The 26,952-nt window shown below is 42.3% G+C and overlaps 2 protein-coding genes across 2 annotated transcripts in view; one reads left to right on the plus strand and one right to left on the minus strand.

Moving 5' to 3' along the window:
• Nucleotides 1-501: 501 nt before the first annotated feature.
• Nucleotides 502-13,498, minus strand: nudt3b (nudix (nucleoside diphosphate linked moiety X)-type motif 3b). Its single transcript, XM_086087408.1, has 5 exons — nt 13,212-13,498; nt 11,975-12,085; nt 7,962-8,006; nt 7,793-7,877; nt 502-6,414 (listed from the first exon to the last, which is right to left on the minus strand). Exons 1-5 carry the CDS (start codon nt 13,308-13,310, stop codon nt 6,218-6,220), a joined length of 537 nt encoding a protein of 178 aa, XP_085943534.1. The 5' UTR covers nt 13,311-13,498; the 3' UTR covers nt 502-6,217.
• A 9,495-nt stretch (nt 13,499-22,993) lies between these two features.
• The window catches only part of LOC147167572 (metabotropic glutamate receptor 4-like), a 140,698-nt gene continuing 136,739 nt past the window's right edge, over nt 22,994-26,952 (plus strand). Inside the window, exon 1 of the mRNA XM_086088122.1 lies at nt 22,994-23,558. The gene's annotated coding sequence lies outside the window, so the exon portion shown is untranslated. The remainder of the gene's footprint in view (nt 23,559-26,952) is intronic.

The following is a 26,952-nucleotide window of genomic DNA, read 5'->3' on the forward strand; positions in this document are numbered from 1 at the left end:
GGGAAATTATTTAAAGTTTGACTACTCATCCCCCTCATGTAAATGTACCTAAAAATAAGTTATGGCAGTGTATGAACAAAACAATACTGTATTCCAAACCTGCCTTTTGAACTGAAGCTGTTGACTAACATTTGATAGTCAAATTATTTGTAGGCATTCATTTTCAAAGAAATACGATGAAGCGTCAGTGCGACCTCCAGTGGACAAGATAAGCAACTTTATTTTTTATTGCAACATTACAGTTACAGTGGACCTTGCAAGAAAGACAGGCTAGCCTGCAAATAGTGAAAATCCAAATGCAATTATCTACTATTGAAATTCAATGGAGGGAGACGTGGGGGGGACCAAAAAATTATAACATGCTAATAAACATTCGCAATAAGTTTTGCATGAAAATGGAGAGGAATAAACAAAATAAATACCTGAAATAGCAGGCGCTGAACCGCAAGTATGCGGGGTCCACTGTAATGTGTTGCGAAAAAAAACAGACAGACATGAAGCTGAAAGTGAAATACTGGTGTTTTATTATTGGCACATTTATATTACAATCTTCAGTCTTCTTGCACTGGTTTTATTCTACAGTTCCAAACCAGAGGAAAAAAAAAAAAAGTCCAGTGACACGTTAAACACAAAAGTATGAGGATGTAACTTCTAGGCTGATGGTTGTCGGCTGAAAGGAAGGACGTCTCTATGTAGGGTTATTCATGAGGACTTTTGGGTGGGCAACCAAATTCCTACCATTTTATGTTTTGAATCAGCAAGCAAGATGGTACAATGTTTAAAGGTGAAGGCAACGCCTTACATTTTCTTTAAAATACTAATGTTTTATGCAGCCCTACTAGTCCAAACACTGCATTCGGTTTTATATTGCATTTGTGGAATATGAGTTAAGCAGCAAACTCCACCTGTTTGTTTTTTTTATCTCTGGTGGCGGCCATTTTGCCCCTTGCTATTGACTGAAAGTGACATCACAGTTGCTCAGGGAACGACCAATCACAGCTCGCATTGCATTCGACAGCAAGTGACAAAATGACCCCCCCCCCCCCCGAGATGGATAAAATGGGTACATTTTGCTGCTTAATTCATATTCCACAAGGGCAATATTTAACAGAATGCCGCGTTGAGACGAGTGGGGGCTCACACACATATTGTAAAAAATATTTTAGGTTGACTTTCTGTTTTGGCCACAAGATGGAGCCAAATACTACACATTTTCACCTTTGATAAATCTCACACCTCCCTATTAATTTTGACTAAAGGAGGAATTAAAAAAAATAAATCAGACAAATCCTTGTCAAGTGTTACGTTAGCAATGTATAAAATCGTCAAAAACACAACTGATTTAATAACGTATGACTCGGCGGATATGAATGATCAAGTAGCCTTGTGACACCCGTCACCATCGGACCTCAAAAGCCTTCAGCTCATTCTTCCTAGCAGGGCGTGCCTGAGGTCGTTGACCTCAGTGACTTAATTGCACATTCACATGAAGCATCGAAACCTTATGACAGACTGGAGAGGGGCGTCGTAAACTTAAGACTTTGGCCACCGCGCCTTCTGATTAGGAAACAATAAATGAGATTCCTCTCCCACTTTCTCCGGGTTCAGGAAATCTATTAAATTCAGTCGTTATCGTCGCAAAGAAAGAAGCCAGCGCGGGAAGTTCGGATTTCAGGTCGTCTGTGTGGTTTCACGTGATGGGCTTCCATCAGCGGCCTTTGAAACAACTTTCACACCCTGCTCCCGAAAAGTTTTCTGCTACCCCCTCTCACACGACTTCACAAGCCGGAAAATTGGCGGGTTGTCTTCAGCACCCTGTTCCTGCATCGGTTCTTTTCACAAAGAACAGCGACGTCTTTCAGCTAACATAATGCCTCTGATTTGATCCAATTTCCCTCATGTGATGCCCGCTTCTCTGCTTTCACAGCGGTCAGTTCAGACCTAACGCGAGTTAAGCCACGCCCCATCCAACTTGATGGCGCTGCTTGAGAGGGGCTGGAAAATTAAAATCATGTTTTTCACATTGTTATTTTCAAGTGTGAAATTTTGAGGGGGGGATGAGGTGGGTTGAAGTTATTCCATTTTTTGGGACGAGGCTGTTACATAACAAAATGTGGAAAAAGTCAAACACGTTGAATACTTTGCCGGATGCACTGTATATGCACTTTACAGTTGTTGACATTTTTTTAGCATAACCAACAGCCACTTTTTTTTTTTTATGCGATGTGATACTTCGCATTTGGTCTGAAGTTAATATAATCGTACCACAGAAATTCTCCAAGTGAACTTCCGCACTCCATTTGACATTGGTACCTTTCTCACAGCTGCAATTCTACGGAGCCCCAAAAGTGACATGGTAGGGGGGGAAATAGTTTGCGTTCTCTTGCAAAGATTGCGATCCCTCGCAATAAATGCGAGATAATGCAAATTTTTTTGCGAGTGGACGTCTATTTTTATTTATTTTTTTACACGTTTATGTACTTAAAAAACAAAAGCGTTCATGTACTTCCGGGTCAGTTTGAATACCCTAGCTTCGAATGTGCGGGTAAGAGGAGGCGGCACCGTAGCATAGATATCTACGGCAGTACCTTTTCAAACTAAAATTCCGTTAAACTTTCCTACTGATGTGGACGCAACATCCTCGTCTCTTTGGGGCACACAGAAGTTGACCCGGAAGTACATCAACTCGTTTAAAAAACAAACAAAAAAAACGTACCCACGCAAAAAAAAAGTTTACGTTATCTTGCAATCATTGCAAGAAAACCCAAAGTTATTTGCGAGGGAACACAATTTACCCCCCCCCCCCCCCCCATGTCACCTTAGGGGCTCCATACGTACAATTCCACCTCTGATACGACATTGGGAACTAGACAATTTGCAGGTTGACTTCAGTAACCCCCGCCGCCATCTTGCCTCCACTGGAAAGCCAAACCTCAGCCGGTTAACTTCACACACCTTAGTACTGCGTCGTCACCTTTCACACAGACCGACATGTTACCTTCAACACATCCGCCATCACGCCTCTTCCTACCCCTGAAACCAGAATATCAGTGGGTCCGTGTCACCCGTGACGCTACCGCAAAATCCTCATCCAAATATTTTATCAACCCACGTCATGCCGGCTGCCTTTCTGCTATCCAGCAAATGTTTTTGCACCCGATACCATCTCAGAAGCCGAAGAATCAGTGGGTTGACTTCAGCACCCGATCGCATGCAGAAATCAGACACGTCTTTCTGCTGCAGTACAGGTGCCGTCTTGCCTTCAATTCAACCTTAGAAGCCATAAAGTCTAGCAACGCATGTTTTCACTTTCGTTTTTTTCATAGCCGCCAACCTGCGTTTGATACGACCCCGTAAAATGAAAGGTCAGCGGGTCGACGCAACCGTGATCAGAGGTGGCAAATCCAGATCCAGAAAGTAAAAACCCTGCCACAGTTTGGCTTCAGCCATTGATGCTAGCTAGCTAGCTAGCTCCCTAGCAGGTAAATTAGCACCATGGGAGCTAGCTAGCTAGCACCCGGGGCTGAAGCCAAACTGTGGCAGGTTTTTTACTTTCTGGACCTGGATTTAGCACCTCTGGCGGTGATGCGTCTGATACTACTTCAACTTCAACACTCTAGCCCAGGGGTGTCAAACTCATATTCGCTCAGGGGCCACATGGAGGAAACTATATTACCAAGTGGGCCGGATCGGTAATAAAGGTTAAATGGTATATAACTTAAAAACAATTGCCGTCAATAATACGGCGATTTTCGATACGCAGCCCTAAATTACGGAGCTCAAATGTAATCATATTGTTCCCAAAAAATAACACAAATGCAAATGGACTGCAGCAACACTTTAGATATTGTACCTAAAAAGCATTGTGTGGCACAATTCATGAAGTTATAAGGATGTTAATCCTTATCATATGTGTTTATGTTACCAGTAATTGAATTTGTGTCTAATTTAACACGTTTATGTCTTTAGGTTGTGTGAAAAATAAGTTGCATTGCTCATCTGAGGGCTGGTTGTGAAATTACGAATGTATATGTTTTCATTGTGGCCAGCTGATTAATTGGTCTGACATGACAACACATTTTTTTTTACTTTACAAAATGGTCTCGCGGGCCGGATTAAACCCCTTGGCGGGCTTAATCCGTCGCGCAAGCTGTATGTTTGACACCCCTGCTCTAGCCCATCTCGTCACATAGTTTCATAGTCTTTCCATCCTCCCCTATAACAGCACCATCATCATGCGCTTGACACGACCTCGGAGGGTGAAGTGCAGTTTCCGGCTGGTGAGCACAAAAAGTCGCACGTATCAGAATAAACTGCTATTCGTCGCCATGCAATGCGGGTCACGACAGCTTGTCAAATACAAACAAGGATTTAGTGGATTTTGAAGAAAAGATGACTACGGCGCTCCTCACACCGGTGTACGGAAGGTGCGATTGTTTGGTGGTGGTCGGAGGGGCCGTAGGCGCACACTGGCAGCCGCGCTTCAGTCAGGCTGCCCCAGGGCAGCCGTGGCTACTTAAGTAGCTTACCGCCACCACAGTGTGAATGTATCAATAATGCATCCATTCCATTGTAAAGCGTCTTTGAGTGTCTTAGAAAAGCGCTCTATATAAATCCGTTGCATTATTATTATTTAAGACTGCCAAAAGCCAGAGTGGAAAACCAGACAGAAACGCTTTCATGGGAAACCACAAGACACTTTGGGGTTGTGGCTTTCTGGTGCGATATTCGGCCATTTTCTACCACTTAGCCTGTTTGGAGTCACTGGTCAGAATTAGGGACGTGGAGGGCATTTTATCTTCAATCCGAGCCTCATCACGAGTTCAACAAGACCACACGGACAGCTGACTGGCACTTCATCGATTCCCATTCTCAGTTGAAATGACACCTTTGTATGTTCGCCGTTGATCTATACAGAAATAAAACAATTTACAATAAAAACCTCTTCCGTGCATATCTACAACAGCGCCTCCACTTTCACAGTATGGAGCCGGCGGGCTTTCGTGACGCGGCCAAAGAGACTTGCCAGACGTTTAGAGAGAAAGAAACGGAATCAAACTAGTATCCAAAAAGCATTTTACATGTTAAAAACAAAAGTCTCACACTGTACAAGGCTTGTTTGCGCTGCATCCTGCCAAACACAGCATCACTGATTCTTACTTTCAATGTCAAATTGGCTGGGGTGCAGATTAAATACATAAACCCTCCAAATGTTAGCACAATGCCCCCTGGAGGCAGAAATCGGTACCACTCTTGATGTCACTTACTTACAGATCCTTTGCTACTATCTGCGTGCATTGCGTGTCCAGTGTAAAAGAACACATAAAGATGCAAGCAAGGCAATAGAGAGCGTGTCGTTACGTTAAAAAAAAAAAAAAAAAAAAAAAAAAAATCGTCAGGGGCAATACTGATTTCCGCCTCATGGGTTGGCATCTGTGTCAATATAACAGGAGGAAAAGTTCATCCAAAAACTGAAAAAGAAAACGTGCCCACTAAAGTCACCTGTAATGTAAACAATTGAAGCAAAGTGAACATGGCGGGGGGGGAGGGGGTGACATGCGCTGCATGGCTTGTACTGTACTTTGACCCTCAGCGTGCGGCGGAAGACATTTAAGTCGATCACAGGAGAGTGTACGGTTAAAAAAAATTAAATAAAGACGCTCGAGGTGAAGCTATATTGACATTCTTTCACTCTCATTTTGGAGTGAACGTGCACCGTGCAAAAGTGAGACGAGCACAATAAAAGGAGCCAACAAAATAAAAACAGCAGACTAAAATCCAAAGAAACAAAAGGGGACGTCGTTCAAAAAAAAAAGAAAAAAAGGGACCACCAAAAGTCTTTCCGTTTCAAGCACGAGAGAGATACACACTTTTACACGACAACAGTAAAAACCAGGTTTTTTTTGTTTTCATTCAGTTAACACGCTAAGGGTGCATCGCAGGTTGGGGGGTGGGGGTGGGGGGGCTTGGTTGATTTCATGCAACAAGTTTCAGTAAAAAGAAAACAAACAAAAAAGAAAAGAGGTAAAAAATGTACAAAGTGTTTCCGCCAACACTCGTCATCCAGTCTGCGCCACCGCGGCGGCGCCGAGGAGCTGGCAAGGCAAAGCAGACAAGAGTAGAAGAAGAGTAAGAGCGCAAGTGGTGGCCAAAAGCTCCTGTCGCGGAGGGTGTCGGGGGGCGGGTGCTCGGGGTGGGGTTCACTTAGGGTTTTTAGTTATCTGATATCCGAGACGGAGCTCTGGTTGATGCTGTAGGTGGGGGCGAGTTCCCCGCCTATCGTGGCCACCAAGGGGGTCCCGTTGCTGGTCAGGCAGCTCTCCTGGAGAGCCTCGAAGTAGGTGGCCTGCACGGGCTTGTGACACCGCAACAACTGTATGGCATCGTCTATTTTAAACCAATCCCTTTTCCTCCCTGTTGGCGACACACACACACACACACAGCGCAAGTTGCAAGTGAAGACAAAGGCCAAATGTGGGCGCTTTCTCAAAAGACTCGATTATTGGAAGCCTCTTTCAAAATGGATTATACGGGAACGCCACTTTTGTTGCGTTAGGTCTAACAGCTGTAACTTATCTTTGGGTGCAAAATGCAAAACTGATGCCAAGTTTTTCCTCCATTATGTCAAGTTTTTGAGGTATAGGATCCCCGTTTTCTTTAAAAATATATATAATTGTATGTAAACTATAAGTATTCTCACAAATCATTGGGTATGTTGTCAACATTGAGTGTAAATACTAGGGGTGCCAGGCGACTACATCTTTTCATCGTAATTAATCTCATGACTTCAATAGTTAAACTATTTTATATCTGCTCTAAATGTGCAATAAAATGTAAAAGTTTTTATACTCTTGTTAACATAAAACACATTTTAGTCATTGATACAGTAAGTCATAAAATCTAGTTAAAAAGGTGTAGTGTACTGTAAAAAACAAGTGTGCTATAAATTTGTGTTGTCATTTTTCTGCCACTTGTTGGCATAATTGCATTTGTAAGACATTGATGACAGCTCAGTGCATTTTTCTTTTCATATTAAGCGCTATCTAATCTTCAACATGAAATAACTGCACATTTTTCAAATTGTAAAATACAACATGACACCGGTCTGCATTATTAGTAAATGTATTACTGCTAAACGTTGACGTGCCTGCTGCGTTGCGACTGGAATTCCCCCAGTAAAGGCTTTCCAAGTAAGGGGCGGCCATTAATCGCGCGTTAAAAAAATGGTGGCGTTAAAGGAACTTTAAATTAACTCACTCATTTTGACACCCCTAGTAAATACAGTTTAGACTTTATTTTTTCTCCTTTAAATGTTTATTAGCTTAGCGTACTGCGGCCTAGCAAAAATATTACCAACAGAATGGTACAGGCCCGTTCTAAAAATATCTCACCAGTTATGGGAAATTTTCTAGGAATGTTGTAGAAGGGATTATAAAATTCAACATATGTGGAGATTTAGAGATCCAAGTAAGGTGTTGCAGATTGATTTTTATCTGTTTTCCATTTTAGTAAATCATTTCTGGTAATTGTGTAATCTAAAGTAATCAAACGTAATCTAATCAAATTTGTTCATTTCAGAAGTGTCAATGAAACTGGTAACCCTTATTAACCAGCATTAATCATTTTTCTGTATGCACGCCTACGTTTGACCTAGTCACGCATTGGGAAAAAAAAAAAACCTGTCACGTGTGTAACCTACTTAAAATTACAAAAATGTCTGAGGGGCAAAAAGGGTTTACAGTGCGCCATGTGAGCTGCAATGATCCCACATGTAAACAACAATGGCGTTTACCAATGTTGACCGAGTCCTCCCAGTCCTCCAGAACCTCTGTCACGATCAGAACATAGACGAAGGTCCTGTGTTTCCTCTCCTGATTCTGTGTGTCGGCGCGGAAGCAATCAAGTTACACAACAATAGTCTTAAGCAGCCAAACATCAAAGGCAAATAAACAGTGGCTCACCTCGAACACGCCGACTAAGCGACCCAACGTCCCCTTTACGCCCGCCTGCCGAATAAAAACATAAAAACAAGTGAGACCTCGCAGGTATGATTAGAGCAAAACTGATGATCTTTGCTGCTGCATTCAGACATTCAGACTCCAATAAACTGAAACAGGCTACACGGTGGATCCCGTGTGTACGGCCAGACGGCTGTTTAATAATTCATACGTTACTGGAAACAGTTCTCGCGATCTCCCACAGCAGTGTCTTTTTATGTGCAAATAATTGCAGAAGTAACACTTTGTGAAGCACAGCAACAACAAAAAACTGCGGCAGCATTATCGCGTGCTCGGCGATGCTCACAAATAATCACGGCCTTCCGTGACTGGATGTGAGGGTTTCAATGTACATCTTTATTTTAAATCTTTTTTTAATTTTTATTTTATTCACACAAAAAAAAATCTATTTACATCATGGTGAAGTTAGCCTTCTTTCTGCCCTTTCATTGACCACCAACACATGCTGCTTATAAATACGCAGATTAGTTGATTTGCAACGCCAAATATGGGGTGGAATAGGCGGAGTTGGGGTGGACAATGGCGTGAAATCTGCTGCGCACACCGGTTGGGATCGTTTGGCATTTATAAAGGGGAATTGCGTGTAAGTGTGCGTACGTGTGTAAGCGCATGGTTTTATAAATCAAAAAAAAATATTCTGCATGTGTGATTTTATTCAATTTTTTTTGTCCGCAAGTACTTTTGTACGCAGGTTCTCACGCACAGTTTTATAAATGAGGCCCCTGGAGTTCAGCTCAGCACGTGTTGCATTTTCTTTGTTTTTGTCCGTTTTAAAATAATAATATAAGAATAATACTTGGAAGTCAAACAGTAACAATTTGTCTTCAACTTTGATCATTTGTTGTATTTTTTCCCCCTCTAATGGAACAAATGTAATAATGCTGACTCAGTTACTGTCCAACTATCAAAAAAAAAAAAGACTAAAAAAACAAACAAACCGCTAAAACTAAGCCAGCTTAACTGAGAAGCGACAACCTCACTTTCTTAAAACCTAAACCAATGTGTGACAGCAGGTGAGCAGCGAGTCATTTTTTGCTGCTGCTTCATCTTCCAGTAACAGTCTATAAATAACTGTTGACTGCACTTGCGGTGTCAGTGTTGCACCCTTTGGGCTTCAAGAAAGATCATGTGGTGAGAGGGGAGAAAGTTAGGCACCCAACCCGGTCACGAGGATAAAGGTTGCTTGGCTTCGTCTCGTAAGACGCGTGGCATTGAGGCGACATTTCAAATTATGCAACGCCGTCCGGTATATGCTTGGATGGGGTCAGGATGTGCGACGGCCAAACATAAACACAGATTACGGACGAGCAAACTGATAGAGGCGCCGCCTTGATGCTTTTGCACTTGAGCTGTAGCACATGAGCATCAATAAAAAGCCATTTGAAAATGATAAGTCGAGGCAGGGGCAGCGTTTGTATAAAAGCTAACAAATACAAGGTTTTAAATGCCGGGTGGAAATGTGTTGGCACGCTGGCAGCATCCTGCAACTAAACAAAGCCACCACAGACACACACACACACACACACACACACAAGGAGCCAGGATGAGAGATGATATCAGCATCCGTCATTGAGCTGGACCTGACACAGAGAATGGCCTTTTTTATGGTGCCAAACATCGGACAGCCGGGCCAGAGGATTCAGTGTCTTCGCTCCGATCAAAATGCCAACAGCGTGAACAGCGTGTACCCTCCAGAAATACTCCATTTAAGTGACAGATGAAAGGGGTCTCAAAGGCCCAATATCGATTTCAGGGGGAGACTCCCAACTGTTTACTAATTGCTGCCCTTCTCTGAACACGGTGATGGACAAAGGAGCCAATACGGTGGACCAATCAAAGTCGAACGCCCGCCATGTCCTGCAATTCAGTCCACATAGAAGGTGTACGCTTAAAATTTCCTTTGGCTTTCTTTCCACCCCCAAACATAGCCTCAACAGAGCAGAAAAAAGTAAGACTCCAGTGCGTTATAGCGATACGTAGCAAAGTAGTGTCTAAAATCTGGATATGGAGTTATATCAATTGGATAAGTCGCAAATACTATCAAAGAATTGTTCAGTTGACGATAAAAGCATGACATTTGGCACATAGAACAGAAGAATGATTATAGCTGTAGGGCAATCACAGATTTGACCCTTCATTTTCCAAAATGGCCAACATACATTCATTTTCTTCGTTTCGCTTTTTTGCATATGTTTCCTTAACCCAAATATAACAATAAAGACAATGTTAAAAGGCCAATGTCATTTACGCCCCCGCACGCTTGCTAAGTCTGGAGCTCATGCCAGGGTACCAAGGGTTGGTGTCCCACCCGGGTCCTGCTCCAGGTGGCCCGAGTTGGTGCCTGGGCTTCTTTTAAGCAGGCCTGCCTGCAATGACTGGATCTCCGAATAGACAACTTGGGCCAATGCCCCGCCCGGGCGCCAGCAGGTCCCCTCTACTCAATGATATCCTATCGATTGAGCAATCTGATAAAAATGGATTTTGCAATACAATAATGTACATGAGAGATACCGGTATCATTTTTGTTCACTTGGGGTGGCCATCCTCACGCTGTGACTTTGACTGCACATTGCTTTACTCAAAATGCAGGGCCTGACCCGATGAACAACGTGCGCGTTGACAAATGAGAGTGGAGAGTTGGCGAGCTGTAAACCCTGCGTGTCGAGTGATTGGCGTGAGTTGTGGCCATTGGCAGCTTGTGGATGAATGTGCTTAATACGCGTTGGCTTCCTTGCCGTTTGTTCGATGAAACGATTGAAAGGGCACCAGCGGCGGCTGTGTCTATTCTTGACCACCTGCAGGTGCATTGCTATACGTTCTAACTTACGATTGGATATCGAATTAGCCAACATTGATTCCTTGTGTTGGCCATCTCGACAAGCTGTTGTGGTAAACATTGCACTTTATCTTCTCTTCTCATTCTTTCTTTCATGACTCTTTCCTCCTGGCTCCCTACCATCGTGCCAACTCATTTCTACAGCCGTTCATGTGGAAAAATGATGCCTGCGATGCTCTGAGGCACATAGTTTCCTTCAACATTTTTAACTGAACATTGGAAATAGTCGACTAATCGCTGCAGCCCTACTTTCAACCATCCACTTTCCATGATGGCGATTTGTCGTCGTTGGGATCAAAGGTGCGATGAAACCTATACCAGCTGAAGTTTGGAGAGGGAAGGTAAACATTGGTTAGCTCATACAAAAATATGAGTGAGTTGCATTTAGGTACTTTTAGTATGTTGTTAAATTGTTAAAATTCATTTATATCAGTGGATAAGTTTAAATGTAATGTGTAAATATTGCCTGGGTTCTATAATGGCAACAGTTTTAAAACCCAAACAAGCTACTCTGCAACTGATTATTTTAAGTGTTCCCTTAGCTGTTATATCAATCTTTTTAGAGCATGACGAAAGAATCCCTCTCAAAATCAGCTCTCTCAAAAAATAAAGCGAACCACTTAAAAACATTTGGAAAAGGTGGCTTAAGCTGAATCCCGCTGACCTTGTTTGACACCCAAACACCGCTGTGTAACATGATGACGACGGTGGCACTGGTGACATGTTGCTAGGCTCTGCCTGAGCAAGCAAACACAGCAGTTGAAAGAAACAGGGTTTAACTGTAAGGTATTTGGCCCGATGTAAAAGCCATCGACAGGGGCAACCTCCAAAGTCGAACGCTGTTCAGCTCTGTCAACTTTTTATGTTTTTGTAAAGTAAGCAGAACCATTTGACACAATGTTCAAGTACTGCTTCTTGCAGTTGTTACTTTGTAAGATTGACCATCTTTTGGTGAACAAATATTTAAAACAATGACTTAATTTTTTTTTTAACACAGACCTTTCTTTCTGTAGGTTTTGGATGCCGACCAAGTCGAAGGTTGACCAGCATGAAGCTCACCTGTGCACCTTTTCCAGTCAACAGTGCACACAAATGAATTACTACAGAAGTGAAGACCCACCTCTTCGCACACTTCCCGAGCAGCGGCGACGCTGGGCTCCTCTTCAGGTTCCATGCCCCCTCCAGGAACGATCCACTTATCGGGATGTCTACTGCTGCTCACCAGCAGCACCTGCAAAAGCATTGCAAACAGACAATGGCGGGGCTTAATGGTCTTGATCAATTCCTGGATGCTTAAGATGAATGAATAATCGATGGATGATGCATGTGCACAACTACTATGCCAGGATCGTTCAGCAAGCATTTTGGGGGATTTGAAACTATGGGACATTATGCGTGGCAACTCATCGATGTACAGCCACGTTGTTACAAACCACTTGTGTGTGGATTGTTCACGGTGGCATCAGTGATGCTTGTCTGAAGACTGAAAACGCTGGACTAAGATCTATTTGATGGCCACCAGAGTATTTTCTACTTTTCTTTTTTTTTGTAATGAATTTGAATCAGTACTTCAACCGGAGTCGTTTTTCCTCTCCAAAAGTATCTATAGTTCTATCCACGTAAAGAGTTGAGTACTTTTGCCACCCGAGTTGTCGCCTGGACATCAGCTTCCCGACTAACCTCTGATATCTCAGGCCGATGATACATACAGCAGTAAATTAGGCGACCAAACACTCTCGACACAAATATGGGCGTGAGGACATGTGACATGAACGATGAGAAACACTCTCGCTTAGCGGTCAACGTCAAATCTATTATGTAAACCGAAGAGTGCATTATTACGTTCTGTGTTGTCTATCGGCCAAGGCTAGCATAAGTAACACTTGGGTAGCAGACGCCAGACACGTTAGCAGCATAATCAGTTACCTTCGTTTAATAAAAACGGTACGCTGTTTTATAAAACGATTATCAGTGTTAATTCATTCTCGACGATCGGTTGAATGACAGCGAGTCACAGCTCATAACAACCCGGACTGCCGGCTTCGGTTGGTGTGCATGAGCCGGCCGGCGGAAGCATTAGCATCTGCTAGCGGCTAACGGTGGCTAATTACTGGGGTGTAAAAAAACTAATATTGAAAAGGCTTACATAACACTCGAGAAAATAAAATGATGATTTAAAAATAATAATAACATATAACGACAGAGACCGGCTGATATACACGTAAGTGTAGGGCAACACCCGTAAAGACACCACAGCTCTGTTGACGAATATATTCATTTACAGTTAGTGCTGAGGCTAATGCTGCTAATGCTAACGTTAGCGCGGCCCGGCATACTAGCCACATCCCCGGACTCACCTCCTCCTCCGATTCGCTCCTGAAGCACAGGCAGGCGGCGCGCTTCTTGTAGCCGTCCCCGTCGTACGTCCGGGTCTGGTTTGACTTGAGCTTCATCATCGCGGAGGGGGTGCAAAGGCGTTCAAAAAGCACGGCTAAGCTGACCACGTTCGAAGGCGACGCTTGTAGACGCAAAGTCCTCCACGGGGGGAACCTCGGCGTTTTCACTTTAATATAAATAACTTCTTCTCCGCTTCATTTTTACACAGCTCGGCGCATCTACGGCACGGTCGCCATTACAAGGAGCCACTACGCCCACGACGTAATTTAACCTTTAATAGCTCCGCGAGCGTACGGAAGTCGCGTAGATGGTGTTCGGGAATCGGGACGGCGAATAGCGGGGGAAACGCAACACTGCGTGCGGACTAGAGTGAGCTGATGGAGGAAACGGACACTTTTGGTTCCAACTCCTTTGCATCGGCCACTTGTTTGCTCCCGGCTTTAACCTAAACCCAATACAACAACAAAGGCCATATTATCTACTTGTTATTTTAAAAATAAAGGTGGAGTGGGGTGTCGTTTTGATTCAACAGTTTCAGCACCGCAGGTAATGGACAGCGCCACTTTAAACAGCCAGAAATGCTGGGGTGACAGTTAATACCGTGAATTTAATAACATTCGATAGTAAAAATGGGGGCAAAAATGCCCGTTTTTTTGTTTTGTAGTTTATAGTGCAACCCAAATGATGTGCGCCGATGCTTACACTAACAACATGGCAGAAAACAGAGATGAGCTAGTTCACAAAAGTACATAGAGCAAAACAAAACAAAAAGAGTCTAGAAAAGCTGGAAATTCTCAGTAGCGACTATTTATAGACTATTCCAATTTTCAAAAACTGACTAGTCAGTTTAAATCCTGCATAGGAAAAAAAACACAAGAGAAAAACATTTTCACATGATATCAGGTAATCAGGGACCAAGTCACATTGAACATTGCTAAAGGCTTATGGCCCATTCATACGTTGCAAAAGCAGTGATATAGCGACATGTCGGAAACTCACTGAAATTATGGCAACAAAATATAGCAATTAAGAAACCTTGGCATGAATGCTACAGAATCATTTGGTCAAAGATATGACCAAATGCACACTTTTTGTATTATTATTATTATTATTGTGGTTACTTACTTTTACAATGTACATGCTATGAATCATTGCTTTGAAATCTGAATAAATTGGACACAATGGACTGTGTTCAACATTATTGGTTACATTATATATTGTGTGTGTTTGTGTCTAAATATGCCAGAGAGATTAAAACCTTCTGAATTCTGACAAAATTTCAAACAGTGTGCTGCACTAAAAGCTTGACGCCAAGAACATTGTGCATGTGTGTGTATTCGTGTATGTGTGAGTTATCGAGATGACTGCTGTTGAGAAACATTACGGTGCGGGGAACAAAAAAATGTAATTAGAGCCAAGTGTTGCCCACAGGCGGGTGCAGCAGTAAATATGCAAACATAATTAAACTGCAGTGGTAATGCTTCTAAAACAGAGAGCGCCACAGGAGGAAAGTCAAAGGTTTCACTTGCTATTATTTGTTTGTGCGTGCAGTTAAAATGTTGCAGATCACTTTCACCAAAGCAGTGAAAAGTCAATGACCACAAAAGTTCAACACATTCATTTAGATATGTCCAAATATTCGACCTTTAGGGTTTAGTGAAAAAATTTGAATATTCTTGTAAAATTACAACTTTAGTCAAAAACAACATTACTTTAATATTAAATTCATTGAGTTGTTGTTTTTTACTTAAACATCATTACTTTCACACCCAGGAAACAAAAAACGTCCCCCACCCCCTTTTTAAGGGAGAAAAGGGGGAAAATGATTTTTTTCCCTTACAATTTTTATATATTTTTTTAAAGAAAATAAAAATGTACTAAATCTAAAAAAAAAAAAAACAATTCCACTGGGTGTTTACAATTGTGGTTTTGCAGCTCACAGTAGCACACATCTTGAAGAAAATAAATAGTAAAAAAAAAAAGCAATTGTATTTACCCGCAGAGCAGCGACTAATGCAATTGTCATCAACTTCATAAGTATTTATTGTGTTTGTGTGCGCAGATGTTATTCTGCCTTTTTTGGTTTCCCTTGAAGAGGGCGAGCGGAGGCTTGACAGGGTTGAAATAAAAATATAAGTACATAATGGGGTCATAGAGGCCGCGGAGCTGCTTGCACGTTGACGATGGGCAGTTGCTACGGCAACCTCCTCTCGCTGCTGCCTTGAGCCATTCACACGCCGTGAGACCGGCGAGATGGGCAGAATGCAGTCGCAGGCGGTGTGGGTCTGTCTGTCCACAGGGGGGCGCTCATCTCCTTCAAGACATTCACAACTCAAGTGATGGTCAACATAAGCACACACTGTTCAAGTACTACACTACCAACACTACTACTACTACTGCAATACCCACAACTAATTATTCTAAGCAAGACAGTGAAACAGCTAATACTACTTTTACTAATGCCTCTCATATATATATTAAAAAAAAATTGTAGTACATACTAAGTAAAAACACATACTGATAACAGTACAATGTTACTACTACTACTAATACTGCCACTGCTTATACTACTACAACTAAGAATAATACTGCTACTACCATTTGCAATGCTAAGAATTAAATTTGTCCATTAAGAGGCATGCATTATTCACAGAGGAATTAAGAAAAGTGCCCAAAGCCCGTACACATCTCTCTCATGTCAACAAAAGGGAAAATCTGTTAAGTAGTCTCATAATCACACCAACAAGACTCCTTTTTCTGTCACTAATCGATGCTTGGCTAATGGAGAAAAAAAAGCTTCCGTGAAATAAATAAGTGACTTGGCAGCATTAACGTCATGTGAACACAAAGTGACGCGCGTTTAAATGGAATTATCAGAGGAGCTCTATATTAAACGTCTATCTATTAAAAGCCCGTGCAAGCTCAGCGTAGAACCACACGCATTAGAGAAAGTAGTATTTGATTTTTGGGCTCGTCCGTAATGATTTCTTTCTTTCTTTAGCGGAAGCCTGGAAAGACATTAGCGACTTGAACCTTTTCCTTTAAACGTGCGCGTTAACGACCTGGCAAATGAGCAGGAGATTGTTGTTGTTGTTGTTGTTGTTGTTGTTGTTGTTGCTGCCGCGCCGAAGGCAGGAGAGGAGATTGCCAGCTCGGTTTCCGAACTTTCCGCCACGCAAGAGAAGCAATTTGCTGCCGTGTTGTGATTGTCTGGGCCTCGAATGGCACCGCCTCTTGATGGACGCTGTCGTTTGCTTAAAAGCTGTCAGCATGAAAAAAAAGCTTCCATTCTATTCCAATCAGAATTGATGATTTGTCAATGGTGTCAGTTAAAGATGAAAAGCGGATAATGTAACGCTTTAGCTGTCACTATAACGTGTCGTATTTCAATGTATATGCTTTGGATCTACTTACACGTGTCACCGTTGTGAGGGGAAAATAGACATCTGAAGGAGACGTATTATTTAAAATTGACTTTTGAATGACTTGTATACAAATAGTCGGGCATGTGGAGTGCTCGCCCTCCCATTAAGTGGGAAATTAAGCAACCGAGTAAATCTCTCATCTGCCCATTTCTGGCTGTCAGCGAGCTGTTCTAAACAAACAAATCTGGTCTAAGTAATGTTTTGTCGGGATCAACATCATCAGTGTCAACAGTTTAATGTGATTGCAGACATGTTTCATTGAAGACTGAATTGTCCACGAGGTGTAAATGTGAGTGTGAACGTTTGTTCACTGCTTGGTGACCAGTCCAAAGTTTACCCCACTTCTCTCACCAAAAAAGTCAGCTGCTCCAACTTACCCTGCGACCCTGATGAGTACAAACGGTATAGAAAAGGTATGGATTGATGTCAGTTCCTAAAATCTACAATGGTTGTAAAAGTCTACACACCCCTGTTTAGATGCTAGGTATTAATCATTTCATCCATGTGACCTGCAACCAGTCAATTGTGGTGGGGAGGGGGAGGTTCAAAAAGGGAGCAATATAAACAACTAAGGTAATGTGGTTGCACAAGTGTGCACAACTCCCTCTTAAAAGCGGGGATGTGATTGTGTTCAAAATTTACTGATCACATCCTAACTCATGTTAAAGGGTAGTTAGCATTATTAGCGTCTCCCATTAACCCCAAGTAAGGTTCAGATGTTCTAGTAGGCTTTTCCAAACATCTTTTCTTTCTTTCTTTCTTGCGATTTTGTGCTAACACTGGCCACTATGTGGAATTGTTTTGGATTCACTCCAATTTCACTGCATCAGTTCCAGCTAAAGAAAAACTGCCCCAACGCGTGATGCTGCCACCATAATGTTTCAGTGGTGGTATAGTGTTTTTTTCTTTTTCATTTTTTTTTATACATGCACCAAGCATACCTCTTGGAATCATGGTAAAGAAAAAAAAAGTTCTACTTAAGTTACTATTTTTTTTCAAAAACACACTTGAAATCACTTAAATGTATGTGGGGAAATTAATTATGGTTCAATGAAACCAAAGCTAAACTTTTTGGCTATAAACTCCAAAAAGAAGCGTTTGATGCAAATCCCTCTTAAAGGCATTATTATTATTTTTTTCAATTGAGTTGTACAGGTAATAGGTCACGTTAACAGTGGAGAAATTTTTTTTTTTATCCTGGTTTTATTCTTTGTATCACAAAAACAAACAAACAAACAAAACAAAACACAAAGCAAAAACAACAGTCATTGAACAGTAGTGTGTAAACTTTTTATTTCCACTCTTAGTATGAAATCAAAATTGGCAAGTTAATATGTATTAATTTTTTTATTCATAATGAAATAATTGCTATGTTGTTTCTTTGTAAATAATAATGCAAAACTATTAGTATTTTTTTATATAAATAAAAATGCATAATGGAATAAAATGAACTTTTTTTTCCATATCACAGAATAATTAATTTGAATTAAAGTAGCCACACATGATCTTTTATAAATGTAACGTCCTCTTCATCAGAAAAGTTTGCTTACTCCGGTCAACACTTAATGCGCGCATTGCTTTCTTATCCCACCAGGGGCTGCTCTCACCATGTTGTTCATTCCTCACATTACCCAACGATATACAAACATGATCTTGCTCGACACCCCCATGAATGATAAAATCAGTAAAAAAAAAAAAAATGACAGCAGGATGCGGTGTAATCGCGCATGATAGAAGCAGCACACCGCATCACCTGTCTGGTGACAGCTGCCCATCTGGCCACAACAACAAATGATGACATTTTTCTACTACCGGCCCTCACATGAAAATCTAATGTTCCTGTCCCTGCACAAACTGTGTGCAGCCAGCCACCGAAGATGGATAGTTTTTACGCTCAAGCACATTTAACATCCACACGCTGCTACTTAATTGCCTGTTTTTACGATGCAGCGCACACCCACAGAAGGATGCTCGGCCGGGGTTTTGAAAACGGATGTGTTCGGATATCGTGTTACAGCAAGCTGAGAAAGATTATTGTTGTCAATGCATCCGCATTGGACATTTGTTTACTGCGTAGCCTACCCATTAAATGAGGGTCATCGCTTTGAATTTGGATTACAAAGAGAATTCAAGTGACAGATGAAATAAAAAGATGTCGATGATTATCCATAGTCTATATATCGGCTGACTTGTGTGGGAAAGTGAGGTACACCCTGGAATGGTCGCCAGGTAATTGCAGCTATGGGTACATATACACAGACAACCAATAGCAATTTCACAGCGCTACTCAAGTAACCAAAAACCAGATGCAATTTCAGGGTCTGTTGGGGCCCCGAGCAGAAATGAACTGGAGGCACCCCTCGAACCAGTGTTAGCAGCTTTTAGGCATCTCATTTCTATTGTCATTTTTTTCCCACTCTCTTCTTCCTCTTTGCACTTTAAATGAGAGTAAAACTTCGTACTTAGGGGAGAAGCTGAGCTTGGCCTGTAAGTGGAAGTTATAGTGAGGTTTTTATAAAAATAAATAAATAATTAAGGTGAGTATAGTTTTAAGGGTCATTTAAATTTCTCAGATGAGTGAACTGTTTTGGGGGTTGTAGTTTGTGGTATATTTACAGTTTAAACCATGGATATTTGATACCACATTTTCAGACCGATACCAGTATGACTATTCACTCATGAGTATTCACGGATACCAAGTACAAATACCAGTAGTGCTGTTGATACATACAATTTCAGTTAACTCAATTGTGAATGCATGAAGATTCCACTGACGTGTCAAACTACTACAGTGTAGCGCCAACTACTGGCGAGGAGGACTTGATGGCCGATTTTTTTTTCTTGCCTTAAAGGATCTTTGTGCAGTTTGTCGCTTTTTTACTCATGACTGCCACCTCTGGCCCAAAGCGTAACTGCAGCATCCGTGTTAGGCTCGTTCATGGTGCGCGTGTGAGTACGTGCACGATCTTAAAGCGACAGTAGAAGAAGCTTTAATATTACCTTTTTAAACGGCACAATGCACCTTTCCGTAGTGCTGGATGGTCTCGGCAGTAGCCGATACCGTGCCTGATACCGATACTTGGCAGCGGTACTCGCCCATGCCTCGAGGAAATTTTAAAATTTAATTGGTGGGGCGTCAAATACTCGCAGTTTTAGGCTATTCGTTTGAGGGAATCGGTCCAAATCCCAATGGAATAGTGGAAGTTTACTGTCCTCAGTTTTGAGGATTGACAGCGCATGGCGCACGCAGTCACATGTGGACTCAGCATATGGCTGCTCTGTTTCATCTTCCCAAACAGCACAGTGACATGCTGGGAGTCACGCTCTCACTTTTATACACTTAAATGTCAGCGTGTGTGTGAGTGAGGGAGAGAGAGAGAGAGAGAGAGAGAGAGAGAGAGAGAGAGAGAGAGAGAGAGAGAGAGAGAGAGAGAGAGAGCGACGCCAGGAGTTCAATATTAGATGACACGGGTTCTGATGAAAAGCGGTGCAACAACATCTTTTTTCTTTGCCACTGTGAAATCAGTTTGTTGATGCTGAAGGACACCCGGGTAATCACTTTATATTCCAGTGGAATACTTTTTTTGTCAGCTTGATTGAAAATATTAGAAAATTATTACATTTTCCTCCCCTAGAGTTGAGTTGATGAGTGATGACAAAAAAAAAAAAGAAAAAAAGAAGAAAGAAAAAAAAAATCTCGAGCTATGACAGTCAGCTCAACGTTTTGGCCCTCGTAATGAATGACATCACACCACTAGACGAGAGAACCTTTTGAACTGGAGAATTTACACTTAATAATTCCCATTATGAGTCCATGAAATGAGCAGTGTCTGGGGGCAGGTGATTACGCCTCGGCGGGTTTGCGCTTGCTTCCGCCGTCCGGGATTGCCGTGAGTGACTGGAATTAAAGTGGCTTTCCATTCTCTCCGCCCCGTGGCTAATTGAAACAAGGAAGCTGAGCAGACGGGATTGGGAGGCATGAAAATGTCGCGTTCAGTGCAGGGCACTCCCAGGGAAAACGGTGCTTGAATATTAATTGAGGGGGTTCTGCCATTGGGGTGGTACCCTCAAAGGTTCTGCTTTTGTAACTTTGATACTTTTATAGCACTTTTAAAATAAGGCTGCTGTAAATCCTGTAAAAGCTGCACCGGGCCAAAAAAGGTTGCCATAAATCTCATAAAAGATGAGAAGGTTCAAATAGGACTACCGTAAATCCTATAAATGTTATGCAGGTTAAAATAAGGCAGATGAGCAGGTTACAATAAACGACAGTGTGGATCCGGCAAAAGCTGTGAAGGTTAAAAGGCAGGATTAAATCCTGTAAAACTGGCACAGGTTAAAATAAGGCTCAGGTAAATCCTGTAATAGCTTAAATAAAATAAAGTAAAACAAAATTCCAATAAACACCCTAAACGTTTGGCAGGTTATAATAAGACTATTGTAAACCCCATTTGTGCAGGTTAAAAAAAGATGACAGTAAATCCCCTAAAAGTTGTGCAGATTAAAAGAAGATTTAAACATTTTAAAGGTTAAAGCAAGACTCCAGTTTATCTCATAAAAGTTATGCAGGTAGAAATAAGATGGTTGTAAAGCCTGTAAAAATCTGCACAGGTTAAAATGAGACCACTGAAAATCCTGTAAAAACATGTGCAGGTTAACTTCCATAAATATTTTGAATTTGCACAGTTTAAAAGAAAAAATGGTAAATTCCATAAAAGTTATTCACATTAGAACATTTAAAATATGATGACCACATATGCCATGAAAGATATGCTTATTAAAATAAGATAACCACAATGCCCCTAAAAGATGTGCAAGTTAAAATACAGCAACTGTAAATCCTGTAAACTCTTTACAGGTTAATGGATTAACAATCAAACTACTGTAAATCCCATAAAAGATGTTCAGTTTAAATCCCATAATGATGCACAGATTAAAATAAATATAGCGTAAAACCCATATAAACTGTGCAAGGTAAAGCTAGACTACCACAAATCTGTTCAGGTTACAGTATGACTCCTAAAAATCTTGTAAAATTTACTTCTTTAAACCTCATAAAGGTTTTGCAAGCCAAAATAAGGCTATGATGAATTCTATAAGGTTGTACAGCTTTAAAAGGGCTTTAAAAAAGAAGCTGCACATTGTAAAGTAACATTACAGTAAAGCCATTAAAAAATTTAGCTACACTGTGCAGATAACATATCCATCAAAAGTCATGAAGGTTAAATTACCGCTACCGTAAAGCACCTAAAATCTGCACAGATTAAAATACAACTCCCGTAAATGCCATTGAAGTTGCACAGTCTCTATTTGTGAGTTTGAAAACACACAGCCAGTGCATTGTGGGATAATAAAGACACATCCAACAATTAGTTCCATAACAGGAACAAGTTAGCGCTGTGATTCCTTTGCGTGCCGTTCCCAAAGCGCGCTCGTTACTCATGAATATTCACCAGCTCGGCTGCCTCAAAAGAGAGCAACGTCGAGCGCAATGCACCGCCCGCCCCCACTGCTCGGCTCCTTCACCACGTTGCCCACTAAGCAGGTGCAGAACCGAGCGGCTGCGGCATCTGCTTGAGAGAAATAAACGCCTCCCTCAAATTTTCCCATCAGTGAAAAAAAAAAAGTGTCAGTTCACAGATGCTATTGTTCACTTGACAACATGACAGAGTTAACGGCTGAGTTCATTGGGTTGCTAACCAAAACAGCAGCACCTGCAGAAATGGGGTTTACTGTTTCAGATGGAGAATACATGAAATTCTGATTAAATTGCATGCTGGAATATGAATCGAGAAGCAAAATCACTGGTGGCGGCCATTTTGCCACTTGTTGTTGATTGAAAATGACATCACAGCTTGCAAGTGTCACATGACCAAACCCAGAAAACAGGTTTGCCATGATTGGATTGGTCACTACCTGAGCCCTTTCCTTCCTTTGTTCCTCACTACCCTCCTTCCTTGCGGACCTCTTTATTGCCTTCACCTCAGACGTATTCCTTCCCAAACTCCTTCCTTCCTTCTGTGCGCAACTTGCTGAAAACACATTCTTGACTAATTCCCATCAGCATTTTTGTCACTCATCACATCCTATAGGCTATAAGAATAAACAAGTTCATTTAAAAACACGTTTTGGCCCCACCTTGCAGTATCTGCAGGTACCAAACATACTTTTTTTTTTTTTTTTGGTTATGTTTGTGTTGGTGCCGCACGAAGTGAGAGTTTTTCCTCACACTGATTGGACTTGATATCTTCGTCATGCTTTACGCACACCGCGCACCCCACCACGCGCATCATCCGCCGCGCGCGCTCACCACACATCCCACGTCGAACAGCAGGTGCGTCTTCGGGATGGATGCAACCATTGCACTCTTTAATTGATCTTAATTGGTAGGGAGGGGGAAAAGTGGGAGGGTTACTACTGCTGCGCTACCCCCTGACGAAGCCGCGTTGACATTTGGACCAAAATAAGGGATAAAGGCTTTTGCGCCGTTATCGCCGAACATGCACTAATCTGCAATCAACACATTCGCCTTCTCCCGCACCCGAGTCGCAGTTCCGCGCAGATAAGAACGCCGCGCCGCTGCCCGTGGAGCATTAATCACGCGAGGGAAACATCCACCAAGGGGTGAAGAAAAAAAAAAGAGAGGCAAGCTCGCCTCGCTTACACCCCCCCCCCCCCTTCCCACTCTACCACCCACGATTCAAGTTCCAGACTTTTTCAGCACCACTTCCACTGATGTACAGCGCTCTGTGGATTTCCTCGTGGATACTACGCGCAAGACTGAGACTCCGTATCTGAAGCTCCGATCTTTCAAAGCGTCGGATGTGGGTCACTTCGCGGGCTGGACCGCACTGGAAGCTCTGCAAGGAAAGAAAACCGGGGGTAAGTGCTGCAAAAAAAATGCACCACATGTACAAAATAAACCAACACAGTGAAAGGCTTCTCGTAGGGTTGAACGTATCACCAAACGAAGGCAGAAGACGTGCTTATAGGTTTTGTATGCAAAAGTGTTATCAATACGTGCAGCGCGACGACCAATTGTGCTTGTTTTGGTTGCGTTTGTGTCTTAAAAAAAAAAAAAAAAAAAAGGTGCATCGTCTTTCTGCATGCGAGCATCCCGCGCTGCGGAGGCGCCTCAAGACTCCCCCCCCACCCCCCCTCCACTTCTCACCCCCAGCAAAAAAAAATTCGATTAAAACCCGCTCAGTAAATATCAGCCTATATCCGGACCTTTTTAAAGGCAGCAACAGCTGGTGCACATCAGTGGGAGCGATGCGCGAACTGCCCACTTCACACATGACACATATTCATCATCTCATCAGCCTTGAAACAACTTGAGTCACGCTTGGTCTAAGTCACATTTCTATTCGGGTGTCATTCCATCTTTGCGTGTCACATTTCGGCTGGCGAATGCTGCGAGGATGAGCTCCCCTTCGTCCTCCTGTTGGGTGTGTGTAATGTGTGTGCGCCTCCCGATAGTGGTAGCGACGATGGTGGTGGTGCCCCCCCCCCCCCCTCCTCTTCCTCCTCTCCTTCTTCTTCCACCTTCAGCAAACTTTAATAGGGCACTTAAAGCTTGCATGCCTCTTAATGCAGCAGCATTATTTAGTTGTAGCAGAGGACATGGTGGTGCACATTAGGTTATGCGGTCGTTGCGCCGTGAGCAACACGACAACACAGCGGCGTTAATATCGGCTTGGGCTCGCCGGGTTCTGGAGGTCCGCTCCCCGCGGCCTTCTTTGGCGGGGGCCAAAGATTAGCTTTGCGTCGGCTTATTCTCACAGCTTCAATTGGACGGTGAAGGAAGGTGGTGCAAATGTGCCATTGTCTGCATTCCGACTCAACTCGCAGTGTAATTACCTCAGGGCTCTGACTCGGCAAAATAAAATAAAAAAAAAAACCTCTGAGGTTTTTAATTCACTCCCTTGTGGTCTGCGAGGGGAAATACTTTAGATGACGTCTTGGGTTGTTGGTGTGCTTGCCAGCGAGTGATATTCTGCTTGAAATGTCTACTACAGCTTCCCCAGACTTTTTTTCTTTTTTTGTGTGTGTGTGCTTTTGCCTTATCTGCTGCTTCCAGTGCAACGCCAGCGAAAAGTTTCTGTGGTGCCGCTATAAGACCCAGAATTGATAACAAAAATGGGCATTTTGTATATGAGAACATTTGGCCTGATTAACATGCAGGAGAAGCTCCATTATCTGACTTGGTTGACTTCCAAGTTGTTCTAATTTCAGAGTAAAGTGAAGGAATCCAGGCTTTTTGTATATTTGATCAGATGGTGAGCAAGGATGAGTGCACGACATGCATGGTAGGGGCGGGAATCTTTGAATGTCTCACGATTCGATTCAATTCCGATTTTTGGGTCTGCGATTCAATTCAGAATCGATTTTCGATTAAGAGCAATTTTTGATTCAAAATGATTTCATTGACAATGATTTTTGCTTCAATCTATAGATGTGCAAGAAATTGTAATGATCTACTCCAGTCTGACTCGCTAATGCTAATTAGCGCGCTACTCGCGGCACTTTTATCCCTCAAAAGAACAACTCCACGCTGAAAAAAACAACAACTTTTATTGGAATAACTTGATTGTGACTTTTTCCTTCTACTCTCTAATGCGGCTACAACTTAACAACACGTGGAACCACACTGCCCCTCAGTGACCAAACCGGGTACAACATGAACAGTGCTCCAAATAAAGGCACACAGACAAAGGCAAGGCAGTATAAAATAATTTAAATAAAATCTATTTTAGGACATTTAAAAATCGATTCTGAATCGTACTAAATGAGAATCGATTTTTTTGGCACACCCCTAATTGCATGGAAGCCCTGTTAACATTCAGCAGATCCTCCCAATTGATCTTCCTGCTGACGCCCAAGATGTTCTTCTCTCAATGTAAAGTGAATTAATCCACTCACTTTGCTGAGTATATTAGAGCAGCTGGCCTGTGGATACAGAAAGCTTGTTAAATCTCACCTGGTTGACGTCCAAGTAAGTAAGGTGAATTTCTCCACACATTTTGCATGTTCAAGTAGCGGAGTAGTGAGTACTGATGTGCACTGGCAAGGGCCTGCCCGAGGATTTTGGTGGCCTTAAAGGGATACTTGACACATTGAGCCATCTTAAGAAAAGTTCATATTTTGTCCAGAATTAATTGGATACCTTCATTTATTTTTAATTTTTGTACAATTAATACCTTTAAAAACATTTGCCACTTACTGTCGGCTGAAGAGAACCTCACCTGTGCTGAGGAAGTAGGTAACAACCAATCATGGCTCACCTGTTTTCTGAGTTTGGTCAGCAAGCTCATTGATTTTGGGCCTCAAGTGTTGATAAAGTGCCTCCAGCTGAAGACGAAGAGGAAGAAGAAGAAAACAGCCTAAAGCCACCCAGCAGTGCCTTAATGTTGCTGTGCTGCCTCTGGTGATGCATCGTGTTTTGTTTGCAGGCCATCTTTTTCTCTTACAAAGAAAAAACATCCGGCCTCGCACTGAATTTCGCAAGACGATCAACACTTTGGCCACATTCCTGAGCAAACGTGTTGCGTATATCTTAGCACATCGCGTCACACCTTGATCAAAGCGCTTGAAAGGCTTCCAAACGCAGACGCTCTCCTGCCTCCTCCACAATAGCGCTTAGGCTCCTCCTGCAGCACAAAAAATAAAATAAAATAAAGATTACCAAAACAGATCTGTGGTCAAAATCCCGCTAGACCTTGGTTATTCCCTTTACAAAGACTGAAACTGGAAATCGGATGTGTGTGTGTGTGTGTGTGTGTGCGTGCTTCCTTCTCCTGCCGCCAGACACCATCTGCTCAGCGGGGAGCTTTTCCAAACAATTGTACAAAAAAAAAAGGAGGTGAATCAGACACATGGACACACTACAAACAGCCAGCTCTGGTGGTTGGCGTCCCTGAACAGCTCCATTCATCACTTACCAAAATAAATCCAACACTCTTATTAAGTTATTTCACACACACACACACACACACACACACATATACTGCACAGAACTGTACCTCGATCATAACAATATTAATAATGAAACATAACTGGGTTTGCTCATTGGATTGTACGCAGTGAGTTCGGCGATGGTGGATTTCAAAGTGCATTTTGGCCCAGTTGAAAAGAAAGGAAATAGAATTACGGCGGTGCTTTGACTTCTTAACACAAAGCATTTGTATCTTAAATCATCTTTTCGTGATCAAATGAACAGAAATGCCATCAACCCACCCAAAGCACACCAACAAAAAATGTGGTTACATTTTTTGAT

The sequence above is a fragment of the Leptonotus elevatus genome, chromosome 10, assembly GCF_054856555.1.
Source record: "Leptonotus elevatus isolate MCC_2025b chromosome 10, RoL_Lele_1.0, whole genome shotgun sequence".
NCBI classification, from domain to species: domain Eukaryota; kingdom Metazoa; phylum Chordata; class Actinopteri; order Syngnathiformes; family Syngnathidae; genus Leptonotus; species Leptonotus elevatus.

Bases quoted from the DNA above. Each gene is read 5' to 3' on its own strand.
- nudt3b (XM_086087408.1), bottom strand. From the start codon at position 13,310: ATGATGAAGCTCAAGTCAAACCAGACCCGGACGTACGACGGGGACGGC. The intron at 12,086-13,211 runs GTGAGTCCGGGG...ATGCTTTTGCAG, and splicing joins GGAGCGAATCGGAGGAGGAG to GTGCTGCTGGTGAGCAGCAG. The intron at 6,415-7,792 runs GTAAACGCCATT...TGTCGCCAACAG, and splicing joins GGAGGACTCGGTCAACATTG to GGAGGAAAAGGGATTGGTTT.